The following is a 27,140-nucleotide window of genomic DNA, read 5'->3' as shown; positions in this document are numbered from 1 at the left end:
AACGTGCGAGGCAGACAGATTTAACTGTTGTGACATAAAACATGTCATGTAAAACTAAGTCTCAGGAAGAAAAAAGAATATGAATGACTTTTGGGGAGGACTGGCCGTTGTTATCCCTGTCACGTCTCTATGATGACCGACATGGGGCCTTCTCGGCCGGCATGGCTCAGGGGTAGAGTGGCTGTCTAGCAACCGAAGGGTCGCTGGTTCGATCCTCGACCCCGGTGACCATGTCGAAAGTGTCCTTGAGCAAGATACTGAACCCATAATTGCTCCTGATGAGTAGGTTGGCGCCCTGCATGGTAGCCTCCACCATCAGTGTGTGAGTATGTGTGTGAACGGGTGAATGAGATGACACTGACACATTTCTCAAGAGGAAATTTATCTGGGAACGTGATACACAGTTGATTTTTTTTTTTTTGAAGGGTCCAGATAACACATCATATGCACTATTTTTGAACAACTGTAAACCAACATTATATATATCAGTATATTTTAATGTGTTCAAGCTTAATACCGAGAGACTCAAGTTACTTTTGACTGCAGATTTTGACGAGGTTTTAGTCCAAGTCTTTCGTAGCTGTTTGGTCATGTTGCAAGTTGCACTTCAACTGCTAAAGTGAATATGTTCAGCTTTTCTTCCAAATGTTTAAAATATTTCTGCAAAACCCACTGAACTCTTGATATATTGTTTACATAATATTGTTAATATGTAATGATAGTGATATATCCATATTTAAATCCATCTTTTGGAACACAGCCTTCGCTGCAGGCTACTCTACCGATACTTTTTTCGGCTATAAAACAGTGGCCAAGTTGCATTCAGCGCCACGCAACCCTCACAGTTTGATCCATCTGATCTGGTAGCATGTGAAAAGTCCCGAAGGGTAGCGCATTTAAATCATTTATCCACATTTAAGTTGGCAGAGTGCTATCTGGAAGTATCCCAGCTGTGGTCTACTTTGCTTTTATTGTTTTTGTTGTAAAATGATGAATAAATGGTCTGGGCTCTGTGCAACTTCGCATAATGTGTTTCACTGTAATTACTTGATCCATTTGGTCCGGTAATATTTGTGAATCCTGAAGAGCCACACAATGAAAGTATTTATCCACATTCAAATTAATAGAGGGCTAACCAGAAGTAGCCAGCAGCACATGACAGCCTCGCCACACACAAACAACATCTAATGAGCTTAATAAGCATTGTGTGAACTCATTTAGTGAAGGCTTGAATGTAAGGGTCGTCCATTGATAGGAAAATATGATGCACGAGGGCTCTTAACAGTTGCAGTCTACTCTGACGAGCAACTGCCCAGTTCCAGTGCTGCCCCTAGTGGCAGAATATGTAATGGAACCACCCTTCTATCCTGCATGCATGAACATCACTGGTCTGCAGTGTCATCAACATGGCCTCTGGACTGGTCCCGCATGGAGGGCCTTGATTTACACCCAGTGGGTGCCACACAGGCAGCCTCGAGAACATCCTCATCCACCAGGGGGTGTTGAAACCCAGCAACGTAACGCCTGATAATTAAATTGCACCAACTGAAGTAATAATGCCCCTCTGTCATATGCCAACAATGCCGTGTTTTGCCTGGGTGATTGACTGGGAGAGACAAAGAGAGAGAGAGAGAGAGAGAGAGAGAGAGGAATGGCATTATTCAGACACAGGACAGAAGTTTAGAGGCGAGAGAGGAAAAGAAGAGGGAGGGAAGAGTAGAAGGAGGGAGGGAAGAGTAGAAGGAGGGGAGGGTGGAGAGCCAGAGTCTGGGAGAAGGCTGCTTCTGCGGCCAGATGTGGAGCTCAGCAGACAGCCTCAGCTTTCCTCACCAGAGTTTCTGCTGGATTTCTACCGTCTGTTCTGTAAATCTGTTCTGGATATTTAAGGGAAAATGTACGAACGACACAAGCAGAGGTACAGGCTCTGTGCCAAGGGAGAGAGAGCTGTAGACGTGGTTTTGATAAAGGTAGGCTATCCATCTCCACGTTGGAACAAAGTTTTTTTGGCATGACAATACATGTGTACTAACAACAACCGTCCTTTCAAAGGTTACGTTCTATTGCTTAAGTTCCTCAAAAATGATGCAGTCAAAGCAATTCAAGAAATAACTTCTGCGGATGTTCAAGGGAAAATATATGTATGACACAAGCAGTGGCACAGTGGTTCTTAAGCTTTTGCTTTACGCCGGGGAAGACGCCATAAAAACGCACTTAAAGATCATAAATAACATTATTGCATCGAATTAGTCCATTAAAATGAGTTTCTTCAAGTGATTTAGCATCTTGAGCTTCTCAGACGGACTGTTTTTAAAGAGTTTGAGGGCAAAGGCCTGATTTCACTGCCCAGAAAGTTATTTAAGTGAAACATAATCATAACAGGCACAAAGTGCTTCAACATGCCATGTCAGTGGCTTGCCAGGGGTGTTGTGACAGGTTTCACTGTGTTGCACCCTGGGAAATGATTGCCTAGTTGTTGATAGTGGCCCTCCAGACTCAGAGTGCTGATTATTTTTGGGTGGAGTGCGGTTTTTGGATGCTGTAGGTGACACCAGAGCTACATGCCTGCACTCGGAAAAACTGAATAAAACTAAATGAGGCACAGACAGTTTAAGGTCTTTTTGAGGTTATTTGGTGAGGATAGTGGTGAGTTAGTATTGTGCAAAATTGTTCTTTGGAAACATAAAGCTAAACCTGACCTTTTTTTTTTTTTTGACAGATCTTCTCAAACTACCATGCTATGCTTAAGCTAGCTGGGGGCTTCACAGTGTAGACTTTATTATTTTCTTTGTTTGATTATGTTAAGCTGCACTAGTATGTTGTATGCTCTGTACTTGTTAAACACCTGGTTGTGTATTCTATGTTTTTATGTTGTGTGTACATTTTACACAAATGTGGTTCCTAATGGAAACACAAAGTTACCTTTGAATTCGGTTTTGAAACTTGAAAAGTATTCATCTCTTTTGCTCAAAGTGTACCATCTAGTTATTCTATTTGAACTGGGCTCTCAATGGAATCTCTCTAAGTGGGACTTTTATAGCGCCCAAAACTTGTTCTATTTAAAGCCCCAACGGCAATTTCTCTGCATTGCATAGGCAGAAACCTCTATGCTTTTTTTCCACTGTGCCTTGGATTTTCCTTTTGGCTGCAGGACTGCAGTTATCACTGCTGATTATTGGGCAAAGTATTGTGGGTGTAACTCGACCATAAGAAGTTGCCATTCAGTAATGACGAACTTTCTCCAGCCCAGGTTTTTACAACATAAGTAGCTTCTTCAGTGGTGTGTGGCTGCTGAAGGAGTCACAGATAAAATAGAAATACAATCTCTGTGGTTGGGAAGTCTCAAGTCTGTGTTATGGTGATTGTCTCTTTGTTGTCTCCAAGCTGTGTAATATACCACATTTTTCACAGTATTTGCCCCTTTTCCCTCTTGAGGCTCAGTAGTTTTAGCTGAAGTAGACAGAGAATTATCGAATCATAATGAAAGCTCGATTGCCAACTTTGGTTTGAGTAATCTCAACAATATAGATCAAAGTCACAATTATGTATCCACCAGTGACAGACCCGTTGCTTCGGAAGCTTAATTTAATTTTTATTTTTTTTAATTTCAAGTGGATTGTGATGCTGTTTGTTGATAGTGGCATTTAGAAGCGGACAAGGAGGGATGGATATCAATGAAGTGAATTGCTCTGCTATATGTAACACTCTCTTTTGTCCCTTGTCACTTTCTAAACTTGTTCCTGATGTCAGCTCCTGTTGGTTGAAATAGCAAGGATGAGAGTGTGTGATAGTGCGGAAGAGAGAAAAAGTGAGAGAGATATAATGGTGTGGGAAAAAGGCTGCGCCAGGCTAACAGTTTCCTCTGGCCTCGGATAGAAACAGGCGTTCAGCCAAGTGACTTCATTCAGGCCAGCGTTTCACATCCCAGCATCTCTCCTGGCATGCAGTCATAAAACACATCATCACGTCTCTTCCCAAGCACAGTAACTGTGAATAAGCCTCAATACCAACTGACCGTAAAATAACAAGTCATCTTTCCCTTTCTGTAGCACTTATATTTCTTTTTTTGCACATTTCTATCCTCCTTGATCCTTGTGACCTCTGACAATTGGCCCCAATCCTGCAGTTGCTTAAAAGCAGAAGATGTGATTTTTAAAAGAACTCACTAAAAGAAACCATCAACTGAACTCCTCCAGGACTTGCACAAAGGTACAAACAGCTAAACACTTGAGGTTGCTTTTATACTGCTGAATTCAGTGTGTTTTCAAGGTGCAATGGGAAATAATGTAGCTCTTCGGCCTGCCTGCTGGCTGTCATCACGATCAACCCGTGTACTTACCTGGCTGGAAACGGTCGTTCAGTACTGCAGAACCTCTTTGGCTGCCTGTCTGTTTAGAAACAAGGCAATGGTCAAAGTGAAATACACACACACACACACACACACACACACACACACACACACACACACACACACACACACACCAGCCAGTCTTTTTTATTTTTAAACCAGATGTGTTTTTACTGGGTACAGCTTAGATTCCCCTGACACTACAAATATGCACTGCTCTGTTCTGAATCTGAGCTGCCAGCTTTCAGAGGGGGGATCAATTCCTCGCTGGCTGGCTGACTGACCGGTTTGCAGGCCTGCGAACTGGCTGGAATGCTTGTTTGATGAATGTGGGCTTGGCTGACTGGTTAAATAACTTAGCGGCTTGACTGTCACTCTTTTGTCCCTCTTGGTTTTTATTGGACAAAATAAAGAAACTCACCTCCATGTGCATTACTTCATACCCCCCCCCCCCCATGTTTCCTCTCGTTCATCTGTAGTTCTTGATTGAGAGAAGATTGTTAATTTGCAAGAATCTTTGATCTCGTCAGAAGTTCAAGGGCTCTAGCTTATGCCCATTGCAAATCAACACATGGTGCAGTACGGGTGTCTTTACTAGATTCCGACCAGTGCAGTTGTCAGGAGAAAGTAGGCCGGTATAATCTGGTGCAGTGTACCAAAAAAAGACTCAGGCCAAAGGGCTGCCTGGCAAAACCCACATTCAAAACCAGTCACAGTTGTCCTTTTAGCAAGAAAACACATCTGCTAATGTGATGTCATCTGAAACAACACGCGGTCTCCTTATCGATTGCATCTAAGTCGTTCTTGATTGCTTTAGAACCGTTCATGCTGTGTTCTGATCCATGCTGGATGGAGCTCAGCTGCCTTCAATAACTTAACATTACTGCTAGTGTTCATTAGCGTGAGCTTTGGTTAACATGCTGCAGCTGACTGATATCCATTGTTGTGGGGTTTTGGCAGGCAAGGGTTTGTTTCAAAATCTCCCAAGTTAATCGTGTACGAGAAGAAGTTGTCATGTGTCATGATATTTTGTTTTATTCTAAACAATGTCGACAGCAGCTCAGACAAGCCGTGTGTTACGTGATGATCAGGGACTCCTCTGTAACTCAACCGTACGCCACATTGCATCTTGCTTTACTTCCTAAATAGAGTCGGTGAGAAGTTGCGTCTGATTTATTGTTCTGTTCGATTTTTTTAAAATCGAGCATAGAAAAACGATTCAAATGTTTAAAAGAAAAGACAGGGTGAATGCTGAAAGAGGAGGAGCGTTGAACAACATGAAGCGATGTTGTGGTAGTTATGCCGGCAAGAACTGAAAACGACTTTCATCCTCGTTTGTCATTTTCTTTCGCAGTGCCCATGTAGTAAATGTACACAAATGTCCACCCATGGGTGTGTTGATCTCTCCAAAAGAGATGGGATCCGCCCATTTGTTTTTATGTTTTCATTTTAAGGCAGCACAAAGTGCATGAGCCATTGACCAAAAGTGCCAGGTCTGAATTTTATGCCCCAGTGTTTCTCCTGCAAACGCTCTGCTTTGATACACACACAGCACAACTACATCAGCAAGTGAACTATTATTATAACTAATATTGTTAATTGTTATTATTGTGAAGATCAAGTTGTCTTTACCTCAGGGGTCTTTTGTGGGTGTGACGTACAGGTAGAAAGGGCGGCTAGCCAGCGCTCCATAGAGGATTGGGTAAATGTCATTGACATCTGTAGAACTACTGTTAATCACAGTTTGTCTTTTGATTGATTCATATACCAACCATTTTACAGATTTATACTCTTACAAAAAATCTATTTGATCATTTCACTTAACTTCTTTTTTATTTTGAAGTCCGAAGGAAGTTAAATGAATAATAAGCCCCTCTTTAAAGTAAATTTACTGCATAATGGAATTTGTTAAGTCAGTGTGCAGATGCTGTGTGTGAAACAAAGTATGACAGGTAAGAGACAGCAGTAACAGCTCAAATACTGCAATGAAAACACAGTGTTCAGAGCCAAAGGTTAATGCATGAAATAGCCAGAAATGTTCCTCGTTCCTGAGCATCAGCACTGTTCTATTTAATAACAAGGTGCAATTACGAGGCACAAAAAGCTCTCCCAACTAATGGGGATTTAGTAAACCTGAATGGACATCACTTGAGGTGGTGTTGCAGTTCTGGCAGTTCATCATCAGCATAGCCAGAGCTAGCACTACAGTGCTACTCCATTAAAACTCTGCAAGGTTTACAAACCACCCTCTTGTTTTTTTTGTGTTATTTCAAGTAGTTTTAAAGCCTTGGGTCTTAGAAAAGGTCTAGTTAAAACCTTTTTTGCAACTGAGTTGGACTCAGCCTCCACTGCAGCCACCATGATTGCATAAATCTGTAGCACTGGTTGCATGATCATGTCACAGGAGCCCATCAATGACAGAAAATGAGTGATAGCATGCACACAGCAGTTTTGGACTGTTAAAAAAAAAATGTGTCTATAAGAAATATTTATGTAGTTGTCATCAGGCACACTGACTAATTGCAGCAACCCTAGTAATCTTTACAGTGGCTTTCTTCCTTCTCCTTTAACACTTTGAACTGCTGATCAAAGTTTAAAAAAAATATTCATGAGACAAATAGAAGATATTAAAAGCTTGCACAAAACCTCCTCATATCCTTACCCCCCCAAAACTCTGTTTCACTTCCCAGCATGCTTCACTTCTGTTTACCAAAACACACTGAAGCGTGTCTGATGACTCACTGCAGGTAAACAGTCTATTAAAACACTTACAGCTGATCGTTCTTTCAGTTTGGTTGCACTCTCACCGTTCTGTCCAGGCATGTAGCTCTTTGTAATTTGGTGCAGTCTGGCAAATAATTTCACTTTTGAGAAGAACCTGTACATGCATCTGTGTGTGTGTGTGTGTGTGTGTGTGTTTGCCTGTGTGAGTATGTGTGTTTGTGTACACTATCGCCCTCTGTGACCAGCTAATCTTTCCTCGTCAGCATGTTTGTTCTCTCTCAGCAGGCTCTGTTTGATATCTGAACACAGCTGTGAGAAAAGAAAAGCCTGTGTGTGTGATGTCTACGCATGCATCTGTGCGTGTGGGATTTTCTTTGTGTGCAAGTGAGGCTCCACGAATAAAACAAGGAGCATAAGCAAGTGTTTGCAATTTGTGCGTTTGCATGCAACACTTTTGGCTGATGTAGGAGCGTGTGCATGGTGCCAGTTGGTATGCGAGCGCTTGTCACGGTGTTTGTAGGAATGCAAAAGTGTACGATCCCTGTGGGCACACACACTCACCACTTCCTGCCCAAACAACAGAGTCCAGTGTATTTTTCAGGGTCTCAGCTGGCTTGTCAGTGGTGGGCTGTGGGACAGTTGAGGGTTAGATACTTATAAACAGAGCTCACTCTCCCTCACCCCTAAACCATTCAGGGTATGTCAGTCTTCTTGGTTGAAACTTGCTTGAAGCCCCTTACCTCATATCTTGTATCTTTTTTTCTTGCTCTCCATTTTCTTTTCTTTTAATACTATTTCAGCTTTCACTTATTTGACTGTTATAGCTGTCCCAAGTGTCTCGCAAGCTGAGACCCAGCAAGCTGACCTGATAGATGGAGGGGACGGATCAGGGTTTGCTGCGCTTGACAGTTTCCATCTGTAGTCCAAAATAAAATGCCACATTTCTGAAGGTGTTCTGCTGCGGAGTGACACGTAATTAATAAAAAAAGCATTACACACATCAGTCTTCAGAGAGTCTCCATGTGAATAGATCAACATGGTTTCCCTGCAGACTCCACTACGACAGGTTCAAACTCAAAACCTTCACGCCACTCTTAATAATGCAGACTCGGGGAAAAAAAAAATCAGCGATTTTACTGCAGCACATAGTTTCTTCTCTCTTGTGCATTTTCTTCACCACATTTATATGCAGCTGAGGATTTTGCAAAGACAGTTCGAATCATAATATTGAAGTGCAATACAATACAATGGTGAGAGTGTAGAGCGTACATTGTGTATTGTCCCACCTCTACTATCTGCTCAGACTTGTGGCTGGGCTCCTGTCCAGTGGACCGAGCACTACGGCCTGGGCTGCAGATAGACCCATATATGGATAAACTGACCATGAATCTCCAAGTTTATTTCTCACCCAAAAAAACCCCACTGAAATTAACAAAATTACATTAAAGCTCCTTTCCCACTGGCCCAAAAATCTAACATAGGGTTTTTGTCTGTGGCTGCGTTTGGCACCAATGGGAACACATAACCTGCTTGAATGTGGTATTTTGTGGTCCTCTTTGGGTACATTTGTGTGTGCATATAATAAATTAATAAATTAAATAAATAATAAAAAAAACAATAAAAAGCTGTAACAGTCATACAGGGAAAGTTTCATCAGCTTTGCTTTGATTAAAATCTTCATCATTGTCGCTAATTTGCCGGTTGGTGGGAGAGTTCCGGTGGCACCCATTGACAGTCAGGCAGTTTCTGTGGAAGTCATTAGTTAAAATCCACTGAGTAAGAATCCTGATTGTCAGTTGATGTTTAAAGTCATTTGTCAAGAGAAACAGAGGTTAACCCCTTCAGCACCTCTGCGAGGCTGCACTGTGGTGCTTTGAGTTAAATGTCTTAGCAGTGAAAATGCTAACGTGCTAATGTTAAGCAGCTATGCCCTGGGCACTGTCTTAAAATAGGTTTGTATGCTATCATGCTAACACTTGCTACCTGGCGCAAAACCTAACATACCAAAGCTCATGGGAATTTTTTTTGAATGTAAAGAAAAGCCATTGTTATTGCTGGAATGAGCCAGTATAGGTTGTACCGTCTCATGTTTTGTCTCAGGTTTTTTTTTTTTTTCACATTTTTAGTGGTTTGCAACAGAAGTAAACAAGCAATCATTAACTGCAACTGTTTCTTATTCCAGTGTCTCACCTCTGTTGCTTTGCACCCCATTACAACAAACACTGAGTTCTTTCAAACTCCTCACGTCTCACTTGAAAAAGATCCTCACTGCCCTGCAGTAACATGGCTAATTGCATTAATGAATATATTTTTCATTCACATTTAGAAAATAATTGCTATATGATCCATATTTTTTAGTTGAGATGTGATTAAAGGTTTGACTTAGTAGCTCATGATGGTCAAACATTTTCACTGTGACCTTTTTAGATTGCTGATGTGTGTGTATAAATTTCAAAGTCAAGTTTAAAAGGCTGTGTTTAAGCCTGTTGATCTGAGTCAGCCTCAAACTAGGTTTAATGGGGTCTGAGTTCAATGGAAAGGGAGAAAGCAGGCGAGACAGACGGTGCAGAGCAAACGACTGAAGATGGGCTTCTTAGATCGGTACTATCTACTGTAAACCATCGCAGGATCTCATCTCAGAAATGCCTGTAAGTTTTCTGCTGAGGAGTTTAGCAAATTGGCTTTGCTAATAGATTATTAATCTGCATTTAGTTTACTGTCATGGTGAGTGACACATTCAGAGTCAAAGCTCATCATCTTTATCGGCGTCTCTTTGACACAGTTCATTAAAACACAATGAGCGTCTCCAAGTCTCTGTTAGCGTCACATTCAGAGCTGTCAGTCAGATCTGCTCAGCTTCAGCCAAACTGTTGAAGCTTTTGTGTTGCCTTCCAAATTGTTTTTTTTTTGGGGGGGGGGGGTGATTTGCAACTCTCTCTTGTCCTTGTACACACACACACACACACACACACACACACACACACACACACACACAGCTGTTATATAGACTGTCAGACCACAGAGGAAGCAGAGCCCCGGCGTTGTGTGTTTATAGCCAACCACACATCTCTGACAGACTGTGTGTGTTTGGTGTGACTGTGAGCTCTGACGGATGAAAACAGACCAAAGTTAGATCCTTCCTAACAGTTCCTACAGGAGATGGAGTTACCAAATCCACTGAATGCTCTGAAGTCCGCTGTTATAAAAGGAGTCTTATTGTTGCCTCCCATCCTGTGTAGAGAGCAGCACTTCCTAACTGCCACGCTGCTCTGCATCATTATTTCTTTGTGCCTGACGATCACATGTTGCTGAAGCTGATTCAGTGTCTTCCTGTTTCTCTGTAGATACATCGAGACACAGAGGCGTCTTTCCATCAACCCTTCAGCACTCAACTCCCTGGTAAGTCACTTTTTAGTTTTGTGTTTGACTTTGCTGGTCAGAATTACTTTGCTTTAATTTTTTATGTTTCAGTTTTGATAATCTATTATGAAGCTGTGACCTGGTGACTTTTCAGATTGACACTCACATGATTTAAGCCTCAGTAACGGTTTTGTCTTGTCGGGTTGAATAATGTAAAAAGTATCAAGCTTCAGCCTGTGGTTTCCAAATAGAGACTAGGAAATTGACACCATCAGACTTGCTTTAGACATTCTGAAATATCACAGCTGTGTCGTAGAGATTGTGTAGCTAAATGGTGCTTGCTGATATTGAATTTAATTCTCTGTTTAGCAGATTTTAATTCACTTTATACTCTACTCTGGGAAATCTAGGGGTTTGTCCTGCATTTCTGAACAGCTACATACATTATCAACTGTTTTTAGGAAGTGCTGTTTTATCTTCAGTTTCTGACAATTATACTTTACATCATCCAAAAAAAGAGAAGTGGGGATTTTAATTGTAGAATGTTCTAGAAGACAGCTATCGAAAACATACATAACAACTTTGGAGTATCTGATTGACAGGTTATCAGTGGATTTTCTGTCCATGCTAGTATTTAATGTGCTAAAAACACACAAACGCACACACACACACACACACACACACACACACAGACGTGAAGCGAAACACTTTTCTTATCGTGCCCTGTTATTAAACAAAGACAAAAAAATTTATTCTTCTGGGACCTTTGATTCTCTGCAACACAAAGGAGAGGTAACAAGCAACTGATGGGCATGTAGTTCCAGCTATATCTGATTTTTAAAATTGCAAATTATTTTGTAGCAGATTTTGTACCTAGCACTAAAGACAAATGTAGAGAGACGTGTATTTGGTGACACAGCCATTCATTGTGCTAAACTAACTAGCAGTCGGCTGCTCTCTGTGGTTCTCAGTTCCCTGATACACACAGAGAAGAGAGAAGGGTATCGATCTTCTGGTTCTGTTTCCAAAAAATTGGCTTATTTCTTTAAGGTAGCACCACTGGCGTCTCAGAAATATTGTAAGCTGAACAGGAGGAAAAGACGACGAGAGATATGACGTTAGCCCATCTGCATTTTAGTTAGCAGGTAAAATCGTTGCATCTAATCCAGCTGTTTTCATTTAATTCTCTTTTGTGACTCATTCTGAAGTGGTTATCCAGCTTCAGTGTCTATGTTTATGCTAGCACCCAACCTGAGGCAGCAAATTTGGTATACAGGGTTGTCGATATTTCAATTCTGAATGGGAAATCGATCCTCGTGAACTTTCAGCTTTGACCGTCAAAATCCTCACATGGAGGATCAGCGTTGTTTCATGCTTGTGTCCAGCTGTGACTCTCAGAGCAGGAGAGCTGCTAGCTCTCTGGCCAGGAGGAGCCTACCTCTCATTAGCAGTAGACCCGTCGCAATAACTACATTTTCTGGATGAAAAATTCTCCCAGAGTTTTTTGTAATAAATACATTATCATCATTCAAAGAGCATTTTTTAAACGGCACTGATATAATCATAGCATAGCTGTGCAGTATGCCTTTTCAAAGCGTGATTATATTTTAATTCTTAAGAATGATCTGAGTCAGACGTTAGAATTAGAATGGGAAAAAAAAAAATTATAATATCAAAGTAAATAAGACCTAAAATGAATGTGTTTAAATTCACACATAAAGATGCATCTAAACACAACTATACTGAATTCAGAAAAATTATTGAGTTCAGGGCTGTTTCTTGTGTAAGTCAATGCAGTCTTCATATGACAGACTTAATTTCGCAGCGAAGCATTTAGCAGTGTCAGATTCAGGTTAGCAGATTTTTGTGCTGAATTTCCGCCGTTTGACGGCTGTCAGTTTTGTGATTTACTAACTCAATTCTCTCTTTTCTCTTCACCTTTTTCTGCTCTGTGTGGGGCTGTTAGTTGTTTATATCTGAACCAGATGGTTACCGGGGCATGCTAGGTCCAAAGACTGACCTGCAAATGTCAGGAGATCTTCAAAGTTATTGCAGTTCATCCTGAGGGGGACATAGATGACAATCCAGCCAACTCCTGTAGACCGCGTTCCTGTCCTTAGTTCGTGCAGCAAAATTTACTTTGCTGCCATCACTACTGAGAACATATTTGTGTTTGAAATGACAGAAAATTCAACATTAATCTGAGAAACTTCAGGTTCTGACATATAACGCTCCGTCTGGACAACTACGACAGCAAGAAGGAAAAACCTTCATAAGATAAGTCACTCTGCAGAGACCAGTCTCAATAAAAAAGACCAACAGATCGATGAGCTGGATCAGGGTGAGAACAAACTGTCTTTTATATCTGGAGGGAAACGGATGGAACAGACAACAGTCTGGCAGGTGGAAAAATGGAGGAAAAGGTGTTTTAGTGGATAAGATGAAGAAATACAGAGGCAAAGAAAAGAAACACGAAGATGGATAGATATACGAGTAAAGGACAGGAGTGTCATACTAAAGAAGAGTGGAAGGGCGGGTGAGGGTGGAATTTCCTTTGCAGCACCTTGGACAAGACAGCATCACTTCCTTCTCTGGGCGAATATTGTTCTCTCTCTCTGTTTCCACACTAAACCTGTCCCAGCCTCTCTGGTTATTTATGTTTTCAGGTTAACAGTCACAGCAGGAAACTTATCAACTGGTTGGTACACCCTTAGTCATCCGGGAACTCTTCATATTACCTAAACTCACTCCTAACACCATTCTTATCTGACTTGGAGGGCTGGATTTATTTCCCACATGGATGAACTCATGGGTCGTTGTGAACTTTACATACACGGACCTGTGACTTGGATTACAGGCTCTGCACATGCTCAGTAGATTAACATCATCAGGGAGGACTCTGTTGGTGCCCTTTGGTTTACAGTAAATCAGTGGTGATATCCTTATATGTGTACACCCTCTGATGACAAAATTTACATTGTGGGGATGGGATACATCTGTGTATATTATTCAAAACTGAGGTTATGATTTCAGATAGAGCAAGAGCTCGGAAGTTATGAGGAATTGTTTGAAGCTGACATGAAGAACTTCTGACAGACTCGCGCATAACAGTTAATTCAGTGAATGCCTGAACAGTCCAGCTCATTTACAGTGTAGAACTTGTCAGACATTGGCAAGGGCAGTGTAAACAAGTGTATTTATTTGTTAATTTTAATCAAATTACAAATGTAAGAAATAAGCAAGAGGTTCAGGGTTCATGAAAAACTTGGAAATGTCATTGAATTAAAAAAAAAAAGCAATTACCAGAATGTTCTTGAAATCAAAGTAGAAAGTTTTTTTGAAAAGTCGAAATGAAAAATGTGGAAATGAAAATAGGTAGCTCAGTGTTAAGAGTATGTTTTATGTGTTTCAGTAACGATCAATTTAGAAAATTCTGTTTCAGCTGCTATTGATTTACTTGAATATATATTTATGTTCTATCACACCTTGTATCTTAAATTTTGCTTAAGTAGGCATTTGAAAATTTGGGGTTTGGGTTTCTCAGTTTATTTTTTTTTCTTGTTCGTAAATGGGCATCTCTTAGAATAAATGATCATGAAAATGTTCCTTAAATGTGTGCAAAAGTCGTGGAAAGTATCTCATCAACAGCATCTTGATATAAAATATGCGCAGCGCCAGTGAGAGTGAATTATCCCACAATGGAAAGAAATGTTCTAGTGAATGTGCTAATTACTGCAGATCAATGAATCCATGAGTGAGGAAGCCATTCTAGACACAGCTCACGTCACTCCTCAGAAAATCTCACTCAAAGCTTGCATGCAGAAGCCAAAAACCCCCAAAACAAAACAACCACAGTCTGATGCCCAAGATGAGTATTTAGGATAGGAACTGAAGGAAGGGTTGACCTCCTTGGTGTTAAAGGTTAGACACTTGAGATGCCTAAACCACTCAGGTCAAGTCCAGTTGTTGAGACCAGAACACCTGAAGTGCATGAGCTGCCCACTGTATTTTAGGCTGCAGGCGTTTTTGTTTGTTTGTTGTGTGGCTTGCCTGAAGTGAGTCTGTGCGCATTTGGTGTCATGGTAGAAGGAGCAAGTCATTTCAATTCAGTCACTCTTTAGTTAGCATGAAGTAACAGTAACAGTTCATGCTGAGTCTCTGATTAGGAACCTACAAAGTGTGTGTGGCGACTTCGTGATTCTTTTTCAACATCCTCCACCTCCTTTTCACCTTTTCCCCTTTGATACTAAAAGAATCACTTAGAGGGTGATAGCTTATGACGCGAGCTGATCCGGTTTATTTTGTTACAACAGAAGAACGAGAACAAGCTTGTTTCAGACACTGTTGTTCCCACTTCAGAAATGCAGCTTTTGTAAGATGAGGACTGCTTGCTCTCGCACGAAAATCAATTTGCCAAAAATCTTCTCAGTTGCATGAACTATCTTGCACAGATGTGATTTTTCATTTTATTAGACAATACAAGCAATAAAACTGCACAAGGAGAATAGATAAATGTTTCATCTGCAAGTGCCGATTAAAAAAAAAAAAAGAAAAAGAAAAGTGCTTGAAGAACAGGTTTTCTCTCCAGTAACTTGTCCTGACTAACAGCATGAGTATGTGGAATATTTAAGGAAAGCAGGGATGGCCGATGCTTTATCTTCTCAGTTATTTCTCACTACATTTATTTTCAGACCAGATTATTTGTTTAGATTATATCATCTTTGCAATTTTTCTTCTGCCACAAGTATCTTAACAACACACACTTTTACCTCGGTGTTGTTTTTGGCCTCTTTTAATTTGTGTCATGCATTTCAACAGTGAAAATACCAAAAATTTGTTTTAGCTTTATTGACCTGAGCAGACATGGTGTCAAGTTCATCGGGGTTTTTGGAAGTGTCTTTTCCGTGTTGTCTGCGTGACATTAGAGATTTCTTTTTCCAAATTATCACTTTCACTAATTCTTGTGAGTGGGTGTGATCCACACATAATAATTATACTAAATTCACGTGTACGTAGGTTGTTTTTTTAAGGTCTAGTTAAACCTGCTAAAATAGGAGATAAACTCAATCCTCATCGACAATTGACAAGTTTGCTTTTCTTTTTTTTCTCTGCTGATGTATCAAATTGGTAAATGTGTTTTGTAAAATGTGCAGGTCTCAACGTGGGCCTGCATGCTACCAGGAGCAATAGTTGGCATTCATCATTAGCAGAATTATCCTGTGCTGTGTGTAACTCGTATACAGTTTACAAAAAGAGTCTCTTGACATAGTTCAGCTGCAGAAAATGTCTCCCTGGTTTTTCTGTATCATGGCTGATGTATCTGTTGCTACTGAAAGGTCATTTGAGCCTCATACGAATGCAGTGAGCCCTGTCCCATTGCTGGCAAAAGCCAGATATCAGCGGACTTTAGTGGGGTTTTTTTGTCCAGTGTGAAAGGGTATAAGGCCACATTCAGACTAGGAGATCCAGTCACAAGTGGACAGGTCTAAAACCCCATTTACACCAGGAAGGAGAATGTGTTCTATGCATTGAAAGTGAGCGCTCGTCATCAAGTCTTACCTCCCTGCTCGATATGCAAATAAACACTTAACATGGATTTTCTTTGCTAAGAACTGGCGGGACATTGTGCTGTGCCTCGGCTCTTAGAAATTAAAAGGACAAGAGGAGATCGATACAGACAGTGTCCGTCCTATGGTGTCTTCCAGGACAACCAAATCATGTACAATACAAGTCATGTCTCATGTAATAAAAGGAGAAGTCCACAGGTTTGCAGGCCAATTCTCATTCAACCTGCAACCTCAACCACCCACCCACCCATTCATCAGAGGACTCTACACCTGTTCTTTGTGCTTTTGTGTGTGTGTGTGTGTGTGTGTGTGTGTGTGTGTGTGTGTGTGTGTGTGTTTAAAAGAAAGGGAGGACAGCTGTCAAAGCCAACAGTCCCCTGGTAGTATTGTGGAGATACACACACACACACACACACACACCAGATTGTTCAGAGCTGGTTTATAAAAATCATGCATTATTAAAGTGATGGTTTAATAAAGCAAGGAAATAACGAGCTGTCATTTGGGCTCTGCACTGACTCTGCACTGCTTGGTGAATTGTTGTTGGTGGGCATGTGGGAGTTGCCTTGGATCACGTTTGATTGGATAGAAATGACTGATACTCAGGAGCACAAACTTCCGATTGGTTAGCATGACTGTCTGTCAAACAACGCCAAACCTCTCGGATAGACGCGCCGCGCCGGACACTTCGACCTAGATTAATGGCAGCCTTTGAGGTTGGCTGAACACTCGGTCTCAAGTCACGATTTGGATTTGAAATCGACGAATCGTCCAGCGCTACAAGATATGCACAACCAGGTTCAGACACAATTATTTCCCTAAAGCAGTTTGTGCTGTAAATTCCAGTGAAATCTAAACTCTATCATTTTTGCTGCCTTACACCATGAACTTAACTGCCTTTTACCAGATTCATTTATTATGTATATTATACGCATCAAGCAAAACACATGCTTTCCGTATCATTTTGTTGTACTGAATGTATGTTTTTTAAGTTTGACTTGAACCGTGGAGTAGCACCAATAATTTTGCCCATCAGTAAACTTGAAATAGAGACTCCCTCAGCTGAGACGGCCTCCAGAAAATTGTTTTTTCCCTCCCACCGTAACCTTTGACCTTTTGAACCCGCACAGAATATCTGGCTGATTAGGAGTTGCTTGAAGTGAATACATGACGAAGTTATTCGATTTCCAACCACTTTATCTTTGTTTGTTAGTCAGATCTTAGGAAATTTGTTTACAGGTTTTTAAAAAATCAAGGTTTAGTTGTACTAACTTAATTTTTCCTACTTAATGTAAATATACAGTGTTTTACCAACTTAGAAAATGGCTTTTGTCTCGCATTACACTTGCCATCCCCAATTACCTGTTCTTAGAAATGGTTTGTGTACCCTAAATTGGCTGCACTTATTCCCACCCACTCAGACCCACACTTACAATAGTGACTCTTCATTCACATTCATTTGGAGAACGACAACTTAAGGTTTTTGGGTTTTTTTTTGCATCGTGCTCCAAAACCTCCTTAGTCAAAGTTAAGCTCTTGCCGTCAAAGGCCACTTTAACTTTCATGGTTGGAATGTTTGCGTCACACACTGTGTTGCATATGGATTTCATGAGGTGACGCCCTGCTGTGCAAAGCTCAGTGCTTGTCTGTCGTGCGAGGGCACAATTCAGCGGATCTGTTGTGTTGGAAACAAATATTTAGCCAGTCATTTCTTGAATCTGAGAAGATTACAACTGCCCCTACATTTGATTAAATAATTATCCATATTTGAATTTTACTTAGTTTGTTTGCTTTTTCAAACCGTACAATTAAGAGGCTATTGATTTTTCATTGCACCGCCTCTCAAAGCACACAACACAGCGGTGCCAACGAGAAGCAAGTTCTGATTCAATTCAAATCCCTCCTCCAGTAGTTTATTTTATCTTCTCTTAGATGAAGGTTTGGCATGATTGTCAACCAGTATCGCTCCTCACATTTTACCCAAGCCTTGTTTCACTCGCATCTGAATGAGGCAGCCTGCCCCTGCTGATGTACCACTCCAGAATGTTCATGCATGAACGTTGAGTCAGTACTTAGTCTTCAGTTAATCAGTGACAGGATGAGTAGACTGGCTGCCATCAAAATTATGTCACATTTTACAGAAAGTATCGTAAAAATCATCAGAAATGCAAATTTATGTACATCTCTAATCGTAGTGTAATGATGAACAAATGCACTGAGATGCTCTGGGCTTATTATGCCAGCATCTATCAGTAAAAATCTGTAAGTGAATTTCAGAAACATCAGTGTTGCACTTGGTATGGATGTTTATCCATATGTGTGCATATGATTAATCCTGGCATCACCAGACAGCTGTTTGTGTCATTTCATTAAGCTTTTTTCCTCTGCATCTTCCACTCTGTTATGAAAATGACGCTCAACCACTCAATCAACACAAGTGCTTCTCCACCCGCTTGTGTCATTTCCACAAAGATTTGGACCGACAGCAAGGGAGCTGACGTCCCACCAGCACGCGTTCTGAAAGGAAGAGACTGGAATAAGTTTCCCATTGAGTTTCATGAGAAAGACGAGAGACATCTCTTTCTCTCCTGTGAAGCCAGCTGGATTTCCTTTCGCAAAAGTGAAAGGGGGGGGGGGGGGGGAAATTATTTGAATTAAAATATAAAGTGTTTCACACAGGGCAGCATGGTGGAGCACTGTTAGCATGGCTCTCACAGAGGGTTCAGGGTTTGAGCCCCATTCAAGGTTCCCTCTGTGTAGAGTTTCTGCTCGTGTCTTCATGCAGTTTCTCAGGGAGCTCCAGTTTCCACTACGATCAAAGACATGTATGTTAGAAAGTTAATACTTCAGTCAGTGCCCCTGACCAAAGAACTGCAGAAAGAACTGGACCTGGTCCCTGGGTGTGCCCACTGCTCTGTAGAGGATGAGCTGCAGGCAGAAGATACACTTCATCGTAAACTTTTATTATACTTATAATTATATTTAATCATATCAAATTCCATTGGACTCATGCACTCAATGACAAAGCTGTATCGCATTAGTGGTCGACCACTAGGGGATTTTTCAAAGGTCAATGCTGATATTTAGACAGCAAATCAGCCAGTGATTGAACCATAATGACAATCAATAATAATAATAATAATAATAATAATAATGATGAGAAAACAAACTTCTGAACTGATAAACATAGTCCTTGTATAATAGCATTATTTGATGAACATTAAAATCTAGTATTACATGTTATCTTAGCCAGTAACATGTTTCACATACATTTTAAATAATGAAAAACAGAAATACATTTGGCATACAACAGAATTCAAAGTATGACTGATGTTTACATCACAAGCAATATTAAACTGCATTGATCTGTACGCCATAACAGAATATATGTACTTAACGGCACCGGACAATAACCAGTTTAGATTTGCCGTCAAAGCTGTGCGGGAGAAACATGGTATCAGTCGTCATGTTCGTTCCAGTATTTACCTCGAATACAATGAAAAATGCAATTGTCGGTTGTGGTAAAGTGCCAAAGGTGAACTCCTTAGCTGCAACAGGCCGCTGGCATCTCTGCTGCTGGATTTATTGTGCTAGGACTCTGAAAAGTTACCAGAGTTTTCAGAGACGGAGGCATTCACTCTGGACCAGCTGAAATCTGCGTAATCGTAAGCTTCAGCTTTTTATCGAAGCTTGGCGTATCTGTTATATCTCTTTGTGAGAGAGGAAGGAGCTGCTCCTCCTCCCGATGAATCAGAGGAGCGGAGAGAAGAGCTGCTCTGGGATCAGTTGAATGTGTCCCAGTGAGTTAACTCAAAAGAATACTTCACACTCGCTTAAAAACTTCATCTGATGTGATACGTGAAATTGTACATGAAAGTAAGTTTATGGAAACAGCTTTTTTTTTAAACCCCCCCTTGCTGTAAGTGACTGGCTTAGTGACTGACCACTCCCACCCCCTACCCCACCCCACCTCCTCACAGCAACTGATTCCAAGTGAGCTCATGTGTATAGCCGTTGAGCAAACGTTTTTCCACATCACAATTTATCGTCGTATGTAGACATTTTCACACAGAGCTGCTGTCCTTTGGGATATTCACTGTACGCATGTGCACACACACTCAAGCTTCCTCTCGCTCACATGAAGCAGGGGAAGAAGAATGCTCCTGAGGGATGAAGAATAACTTCCGCTTTACGGGCAGAAATAGACATCCAAAATGATGCATAATAACAAACATGGTGGATGATCTCATCCAGTTGTACTTGGCAGCTGGCTAAAGTAAGCTCCCTGGAATACGTCTGTGGTTGGGTACAATCTTCCTCTTTTAGGTTGGCCTGGGATATTATCTCTACTTGTCCTTAAATGTACAAAAACTGCAGCGGCACATTACTATTGCATAAGAATTGTTGTGTTTTGTGCAAATTTAAGGGCAGATTGCTTTTAATTTCAACAAGAGGGCTTTGAAAACCTCCCAGAAATTGTGGGTGTAAACCCAAAATTGTCCTATGATGTGTCTCAGTAGAAAACCTGCTATATTTGAAGAGCTTTGGGACTTTTTGTTTGAATTGGCTTCTGTTCCTTTCTATTGTGATGAATATAATTTGGCGTTGACCTTCCCAAATCATATCATGCATGATACGGGCTGATGACTAGCAATTAGATATCAGCCAAACAACTGCAAACTGAAATCACTTTTTTTTTTTTTTTACTCTAAAGCTGCAGGAAGTGTCTGTAAACATCACCGGTGAAGTAACGTAACGCTGGTCTGTCATGGAAACTCTCCTCTGTAGAATCCTGCACAGTTAGAGTCATTTTCTAGGAGTGAGACTTCATTTCTACCCTCAGATCTTTTAAACACACAAACAGCATTTGTTTTCATCCGTAGTTCCACACAGAAGGCTTCAGTCAAGACAGTCGGCCATTGATCCGTCAGGCTTTTCACACCTTCTCAGATTCCCAGAACTCTTTTTACTGTGGTCAAATAGACCTGCTTGTGTTTTAGGCTCCGTTCAGCCTTGGCATTAACATGCTTCCGGAGTGATCGGATCACAAGTAGACAACTCTACCGATAGATGGGATTCACATCCCCCAGACCACATTCAGTGGTGGTCTGGGCTGCATGTGACCACATTTTTTCAACAGTCTGTACTCAAATGTGACCTGGGCCACACTGAGGGACCACAGACCCAATGGATTTTGTTTCTTTATGCAGAAATACAAGCTGATTTGAGCACCAGTGCTGGCATATTCTTCTTCTTCTTCTTCTTCTTCTTCTTCTTCTTCTTCTTCTTCTTCTTATACTTCTCATTTGGGGAAAAAACACAAATTTTTAAAGAATGCGCTAATTGTATTGCATGGTTTTGTTTACCTGGAGCAGCAGAGGAGTAGATCCAGTACATGTGGTCTTGGTTCCTTTTTTTTTTTTTTTTGAATGCACACTAAAATGCTGCTTGATTGTCCAGCATGTTTTTGCATACTTGCCGCTCCCCTTCCTGAAAACCCCCTAACAAAGTGAACGGTTTGCTCCTCTGATCGTTTCATTGACAAGTGTCACAAGACCACGGCAGGAGACTCCCTCCAATATGGGAATGTCTCATAAAAGTCACCCTGCCTTTTTCTCTGGTCCTTTCCTTGTTTGACGTGGCGTCTGTGCCGTTTATATAACTTGACTATGACTGGTTAACGGCAGCCCCAAACTCAGACCATCATGTTGAAAAACAGCTTGAAGACGAAGTGGCTTCTTCTTCTTCTCGGGGCATTAATTGCCCTCACTAAGTCCAACCGGACAACGTTTGTTAATGTAAATATCCAACTGCGAGATTTGACAGTCAGCTTCCGTCAGTGCCACCGGGAAGGTCCAGTGGTGTCATTTTGCATAATAATTAGTTTATGCGCTTTGAGCAAAGAGTCACTGAAGGTCAAATGTTACTCTGGTGTCAGATTAAGATGTCAGATTAGACAAACATGTTATTCTGATGTCAGCTCTTTCTCTGACAGAGAAATAAGAAAGGTCTCAGTCGGTGGTGTCATGTGCCGATTCTTGAAGGAAATCTTTCTTTTAAACAGAATAATTTGACTGGCGTTTTTTTTTTTTTTATATATATATTTATATATATGGCTCTTTGGGGCAGTTCAAATTGTATCGGCACAAATTCTGGCCCGGATGATTTAAAAACAACAACAACAGAAGAAACAGTTGTTCTTATTTTAAAACATGAATGGTGAAAGGATTTCAGTGTTTGTATCAGTTCTTTTTGAAAAATTTCCAGCAATACCGCAACTAATATTGATGACTGTGATAATCTCTCAGAATAATTGTGATATGGAACATTTATGTTGTGACATATTTGGTTCTGTATACACAAGCAAGGCCCCGTACCATCTGTGCTGCATCCTGACGCTCACCCTCTCCCCTGATAAAAGTAAAATATTGCTCATCCAGGAGCTACTTGACTTTAACAAATGGTTAGAATATAGCCAGATCATACTTACAAGTCAATCTAAAATGTCAGCGATCTAAATGGATGGTTATGTACAACAATCCATAGAGGTAAAAAAAAAAAAAAGGTTACGTCACAGACACTGTTTTTTTTATTTTTTTGGGGCACATCTGAGCAAAATACCATAACTGTGTGAATCAATACAAGATGTCTCCTGGTGCTGTTCCTTTTACCTTGGAATATTTTCAGGTTGCTCAGGTCAAATTGTCTTCAATCGAACACAACTTGGTTTTCGAACTGCTATTTCTCACTATTTGTACTTTTTTTTGTGTGTGTGTGTCCTGCAGATTCCTCACAGTCTCCAGCGTTACCCGCTCTGCCCAGGAGGGTTAGCAGCACCAACAGTTGTCCCTCCACATCTCAGAGAGACCCTGGCAGTGACTCAGAAAGCTTCTTGAGTACAGAGCCAGGATATGACAGCGTCTTCACAAAGGTCTGACCCTGGTGGTGGGGGGGATTTCTTTTTACAGATTGTACAATTGTCATGTTGTTGCCCAGAGAATCTCCGCTTGTTACTGGAAGATAACGCCTCAACCTGCTCTATAAATGACACAAGTCCTTTCTTTAAAAAAAAGAAGAAGAAAAGAAATAGTGCTACAATATTCCTTCAGCAAGGAGCAGATTGGTGGTTAAGATCCCTTTAACAAATAGGAAATTCTGATTGAACCAATGATTAGATAGAAAAAAAAAACAGGAAAAAGAATCTAAAATAAGATGTTGTAAATAGTCATACCTCATATGTGTATGTGATCAAAAAATGCTTGGAAGAGCAACTGATTTAGCTGGGAATTTAGTATGTACCAATTTTCAACAAATCCTCCGCTGGCTGCAGGTCTGTTCACTCAGTGAAGACTGTAGTTGGTGTCTGCCCCTACCACTATTCTATAGGGATTATATGGTATATATGAAGTAGCTGTTTTGTCAGACAACGCGCGGCTTTTTATTTATTAGCACCCGAGGCTGAGGTGCTAAACATCTACGAAGCATCTTTTTAAGCCTGCAGCTCCTCACTCCTGCTAGGAAAGAACAAGCAGCAGTCCCCGCTGTCACTCTGCTGCTATTGAAAGTCTGTTTGAAGCAAGGCGCCCTTTGGTTACAGTTGAAATACTTGCATCTTGGGTTTCTGCTGTGTTGAGCATTGTACAGTGTGTCCTTTTTTTCTTTTTCTTCTTCTTTTTTTTTGTAAACAACAATGCAAAATTCAGCCCAGAGAATATCATCTGCCTGGGAGTATGTGCCGTTAAGAGTTAGGGCAGAGATGGGTAAGTGTGCCATAAAGGCCACAGTCTTTGATTACTGACACAGAACAGCATCAGCAGAATGTAAAGCTTCACAAAGAAAGGATTTCTAATGCAAACTGTATTATTGCTGCTTTAAGAAGGAAAAGCTGAAGGGTACTGAGAAGTACTGGTAGGAGAAACAATCCCATCGCTCTGAGAAAGAAAAGGTGATTTTCTAGTGAAGAAGCTGTCCTTCTTAGGGTAGTTGACACTTTTGTGTTCCTGCACTTGTAGCACCTCTTTCAGGGTTGTTTTTGAGAGAGGAATGAGTACAGAAGGTTCTTGGTGGCCCTGAAGAACTGCTGGGCAGGGCTCAATGCTAATTGGTCCAGATCAGACTCACAAGCTGACGTACGTAAAAACTTTACCTACGTACACCACCTTATTATGAACAGAGGAAGGCTTCGGTTGCTGTGTTTTAATTTAGCTCTTATTTTATTTGTTCTATGTTGTTCTTATTCTGGCAAGCTTAGAATTTATGGCGTTCGCACCGTCTCGTTAGTTACTTGAGTTACTGAGGAGGAAACTGTGGTGAGGAAATAATTCATAATGGCCACAGATGTACATGATACCAAAGTAAAAACTACACAGGCTGCAAGCTTTACTCAAACACCAATCAATTTAAACGCAGTATCACAAATACACACATCATAACCTGATTGAATATTAGTATTCTATGTAGAGGCTTTTAACCCTTTTTTAACTTTGGAAAAGCTTCATGTATATGAAAATATTAGTGTTAATTTGTCATTTCAGGATGTAATGTAATACATTTGTGACCGTTTCAAGTGTGTCTTCTCTCCATAGAGAAGTGCCTAGTGGTATAAAACCCAGTAATCAGTCTGTTGACCGACATTTATCATGTTCATGGACACTTGACCGAGCTGCTGTACTTTAAATGTTCACCAGTTGTAGTGTGTAATTAAGTTTCAAACCACAGCTGATTCCCTCTTTAGCTAGAGTCATGTGACTCACACACACACCATGCACTGATGTCACATGTACTGTTTTTCCTTTTTTTTCTTAAATGTAGACACGCACACACGCACGCGCGTTGTCTTGCTAACAGAGGAAGTCAGGCCCGCAGCATGAAGCAGATCTTTCATTGCCAGCTCTCCAACAGAGGCAGCTCTATGCTCCACTCACACACTGCAGCTGGCAGCACAATAGGTCCAGTTAAACCTCACACCTACAAATTAACTCTTAATGGACTGTTCCAACCTGTGTGTGTGTGTGTGTGTGTGTGCATGCAGGGGCTCTTTCCCACCAGCGAGCAGGCAAAATATTATTTACTCTGAAATAACTTTGGTGTTCTCTGGAGAATGACCCAGTGACCTTGTTCCTTTGTTGATCCTTGGATTTCTTTTTCTCTAGTGCCAGCAAAAGGTTGACATTTGTGATTTTGCGTGAAGCGTTTCGATTGATGCAGTGACATTTGGTTTGAATGAATATAAGTCTTTCTCAGGATTGTTTACTCCTAAAATATGAGAAACCTTTTGAGGTTCTCTATAGATTTTGATTGCGGGAACCACGGTCTAAATTTAGTTTTGAGGTACTTGATCTACCTGGAGAAATTGAAAAACAGAACAAAGGTCAGGTGTTCGGTCACTGTGTCATGGACATGATCCTTTTTTACGAACAACTGAGACAACTTTAACCTTCCAAAGCACACTTCTACACTGTTAGTGGTTAGCCTTAGCTTGCAGTTACCATTAGCAAGTAGATAATTTTAGCTTTTGGCTAGGGTAACAATAGCTTGGCAATGGTTGTACTTAACAAGCTAAACCTTCATCCTTGGCCTGATTTTGTAACTTTCCCGACTTTTGGCTGCAGTGAAATGCAGACAGATATGGGCCGCATTGACCGCTTAGTTTCTTGAGCAGAAGTCTCAGGGACTAAAAGTTCCTGACACTTTTGTTCTAAATGCCCAGCGTTACGTGCCCATAGTCATGAACGCATGTGCAGGTATGTCATGCCGAAGCCCTCCTCCCTCAACCCTGTCGAGGCCAGGGAAGTGGACCATGCCTGGGTGTGGTAGAGAGCACGCACACTAGTCAAAAGAACCAGACTTTAGGGACAGACAAGCTTCAGCACGGTACAGATCACCTAGTGTGAGATCTCACTCAAACTATACTGTACCAACTATACTGAAATTTCAAAGTCGAACATAGTGGCCCTGTTTATCTTATCAAATTATTAAATGAGTAGTTACGTAAGATGTATGTTAATCAGACTAAATATGAAACTTGTTTTCTGTGGGGGCATTGTTTATATTATGACCATAAGGCAGTCCTGCCCAGATGATGAATAAAGCTAATAAACAGCGTATATAACTTAAAACTCATTCTCCTGGGAAAAGTTTGTTTACACCAAGTTGCCATCATTTATTGGTGTTAGTTTTAATGTCAGTGTTGCTATAAAGTAGCTCTGGCTCATTATCCCTAAGCCCTGCCATTTGGGCTTCATTACATCCCATTCCTGCGGGTTAAGTAGCTTTGCCACAATCTCCCTCAGTTAAGAAATGCTGATGGATATACAATGTGATAGGTGAGGCAATTAACAATCATTAAAGAGACATTTGTACATCTGCTCTATGCTGTTCTGTTTTAATATTCTATTATATTCTAAAATCATATTCCACTCGAGTATAACTATCCAAGTTTGACTGCTGTGCTTTTGAAAAGGCCTTTTTCATCACACCTACTAGTTGGTTCAAGAGGCTGTTATCACACATTTATGCTGAGTAGGTTGAGGATGCTGTTATACCTCCATTTAGGAGCAATTCTTAAACTACCCTTAACCACGAACTGGAGCAGGAGATAGTGTCACACAGTGTCTGTGGCTTTCAGAACTATTAAGTACAAAATGTTTTATGATGTCAACTTGACGGTTTAGTGTGTTGAGGTTTCGGCACCAAAAACACTTCTTGGAAAACCTTTTTTTTTCTTGGGTTGAACTTGCGTCTTCCTTATGCTTGCATGACTTTTATTGTTAGAAAAAAAAAAAACTACCCTGGCTCACTGTTGAAATGTATAACTTGTGGTTATAGGTTGGCTTCTGTGGCTTTTAAATATTAACAGTATGTAAATCTCTTTTTGGCTTCAGAATGATGAGCCCGTGACAGGAGGAGACAGCACCAGCGAGGTTTCTGTCTCCTGCTCCTCCACAGACGACACGGCCAGCGTTGGTCCATCCAGCTCCAGTCCCGAGGGGAGCCAGGGTCTGGCTTGCAGCTGGAGCCCAGAGGAGGGTAGCCAGACTGGGGCTACTATCATTGCGGACAGAGGTGTTGGAGGAGGAGGAGGAGGAGGAGGAGGAGGAGAAGCTGAAGAAGAGGCCAAAGACAGAGTGACAGAAGTGCCACTG

The 27,140-nt window shown here is 41.0% G+C and overlaps 1 protein-coding gene across 8 annotated transcripts in view; it reads left to right on the top strand.

Annotated features, from left to right (window-relative positions):
* The window catches only part of akap13a (A-kinase anchoring protein 13a), a 124,623-nt gene that overhangs the window by 50,659 nt on the left and 46,824 nt on the right, over positions 1–27,140 (top strand). For all 8 annotated transcript variants that reach the window (XM_086189990.1, XM_086189999.1, XM_086189970.1 and 5 more), the window contains exons 10-12: positions 10,414–10,468; positions 22,782–22,927; positions 26,880–27,140. The exon at positions 26,880–27,140 is cut by the window's right edge and continues 107 nt beyond it. In XM_086189990.1, the coding sequence (XP_086046116.1) occupies positions 10,414–10,468; positions 22,782–22,927; positions 26,880–27,140 (462 nt within the window). The remainder of the gene's footprint in view (positions 1–10,413; positions 10,469–22,781; positions 22,928–26,879) is intronic.

Source organism: Aulostomus chinensis, chromosome 2 (assembly GCF_037954235.1).
Source record: "Aulostomus chinensis isolate RoL2024-O1b breed Wild chromosome 2, RoL_Achi_v1.0, whole genome shotgun sequence".
NCBI classification, from domain to species: Eukaryota; Metazoa; Chordata; class Actinopteri; order Syngnathiformes; family Aulostomidae; genus Aulostomus; species Aulostomus chinensis.
Note: the sequence above shows the minus strand (reverse complement) of the source record. Positions and strands in the feature narration are given on the sequence as shown.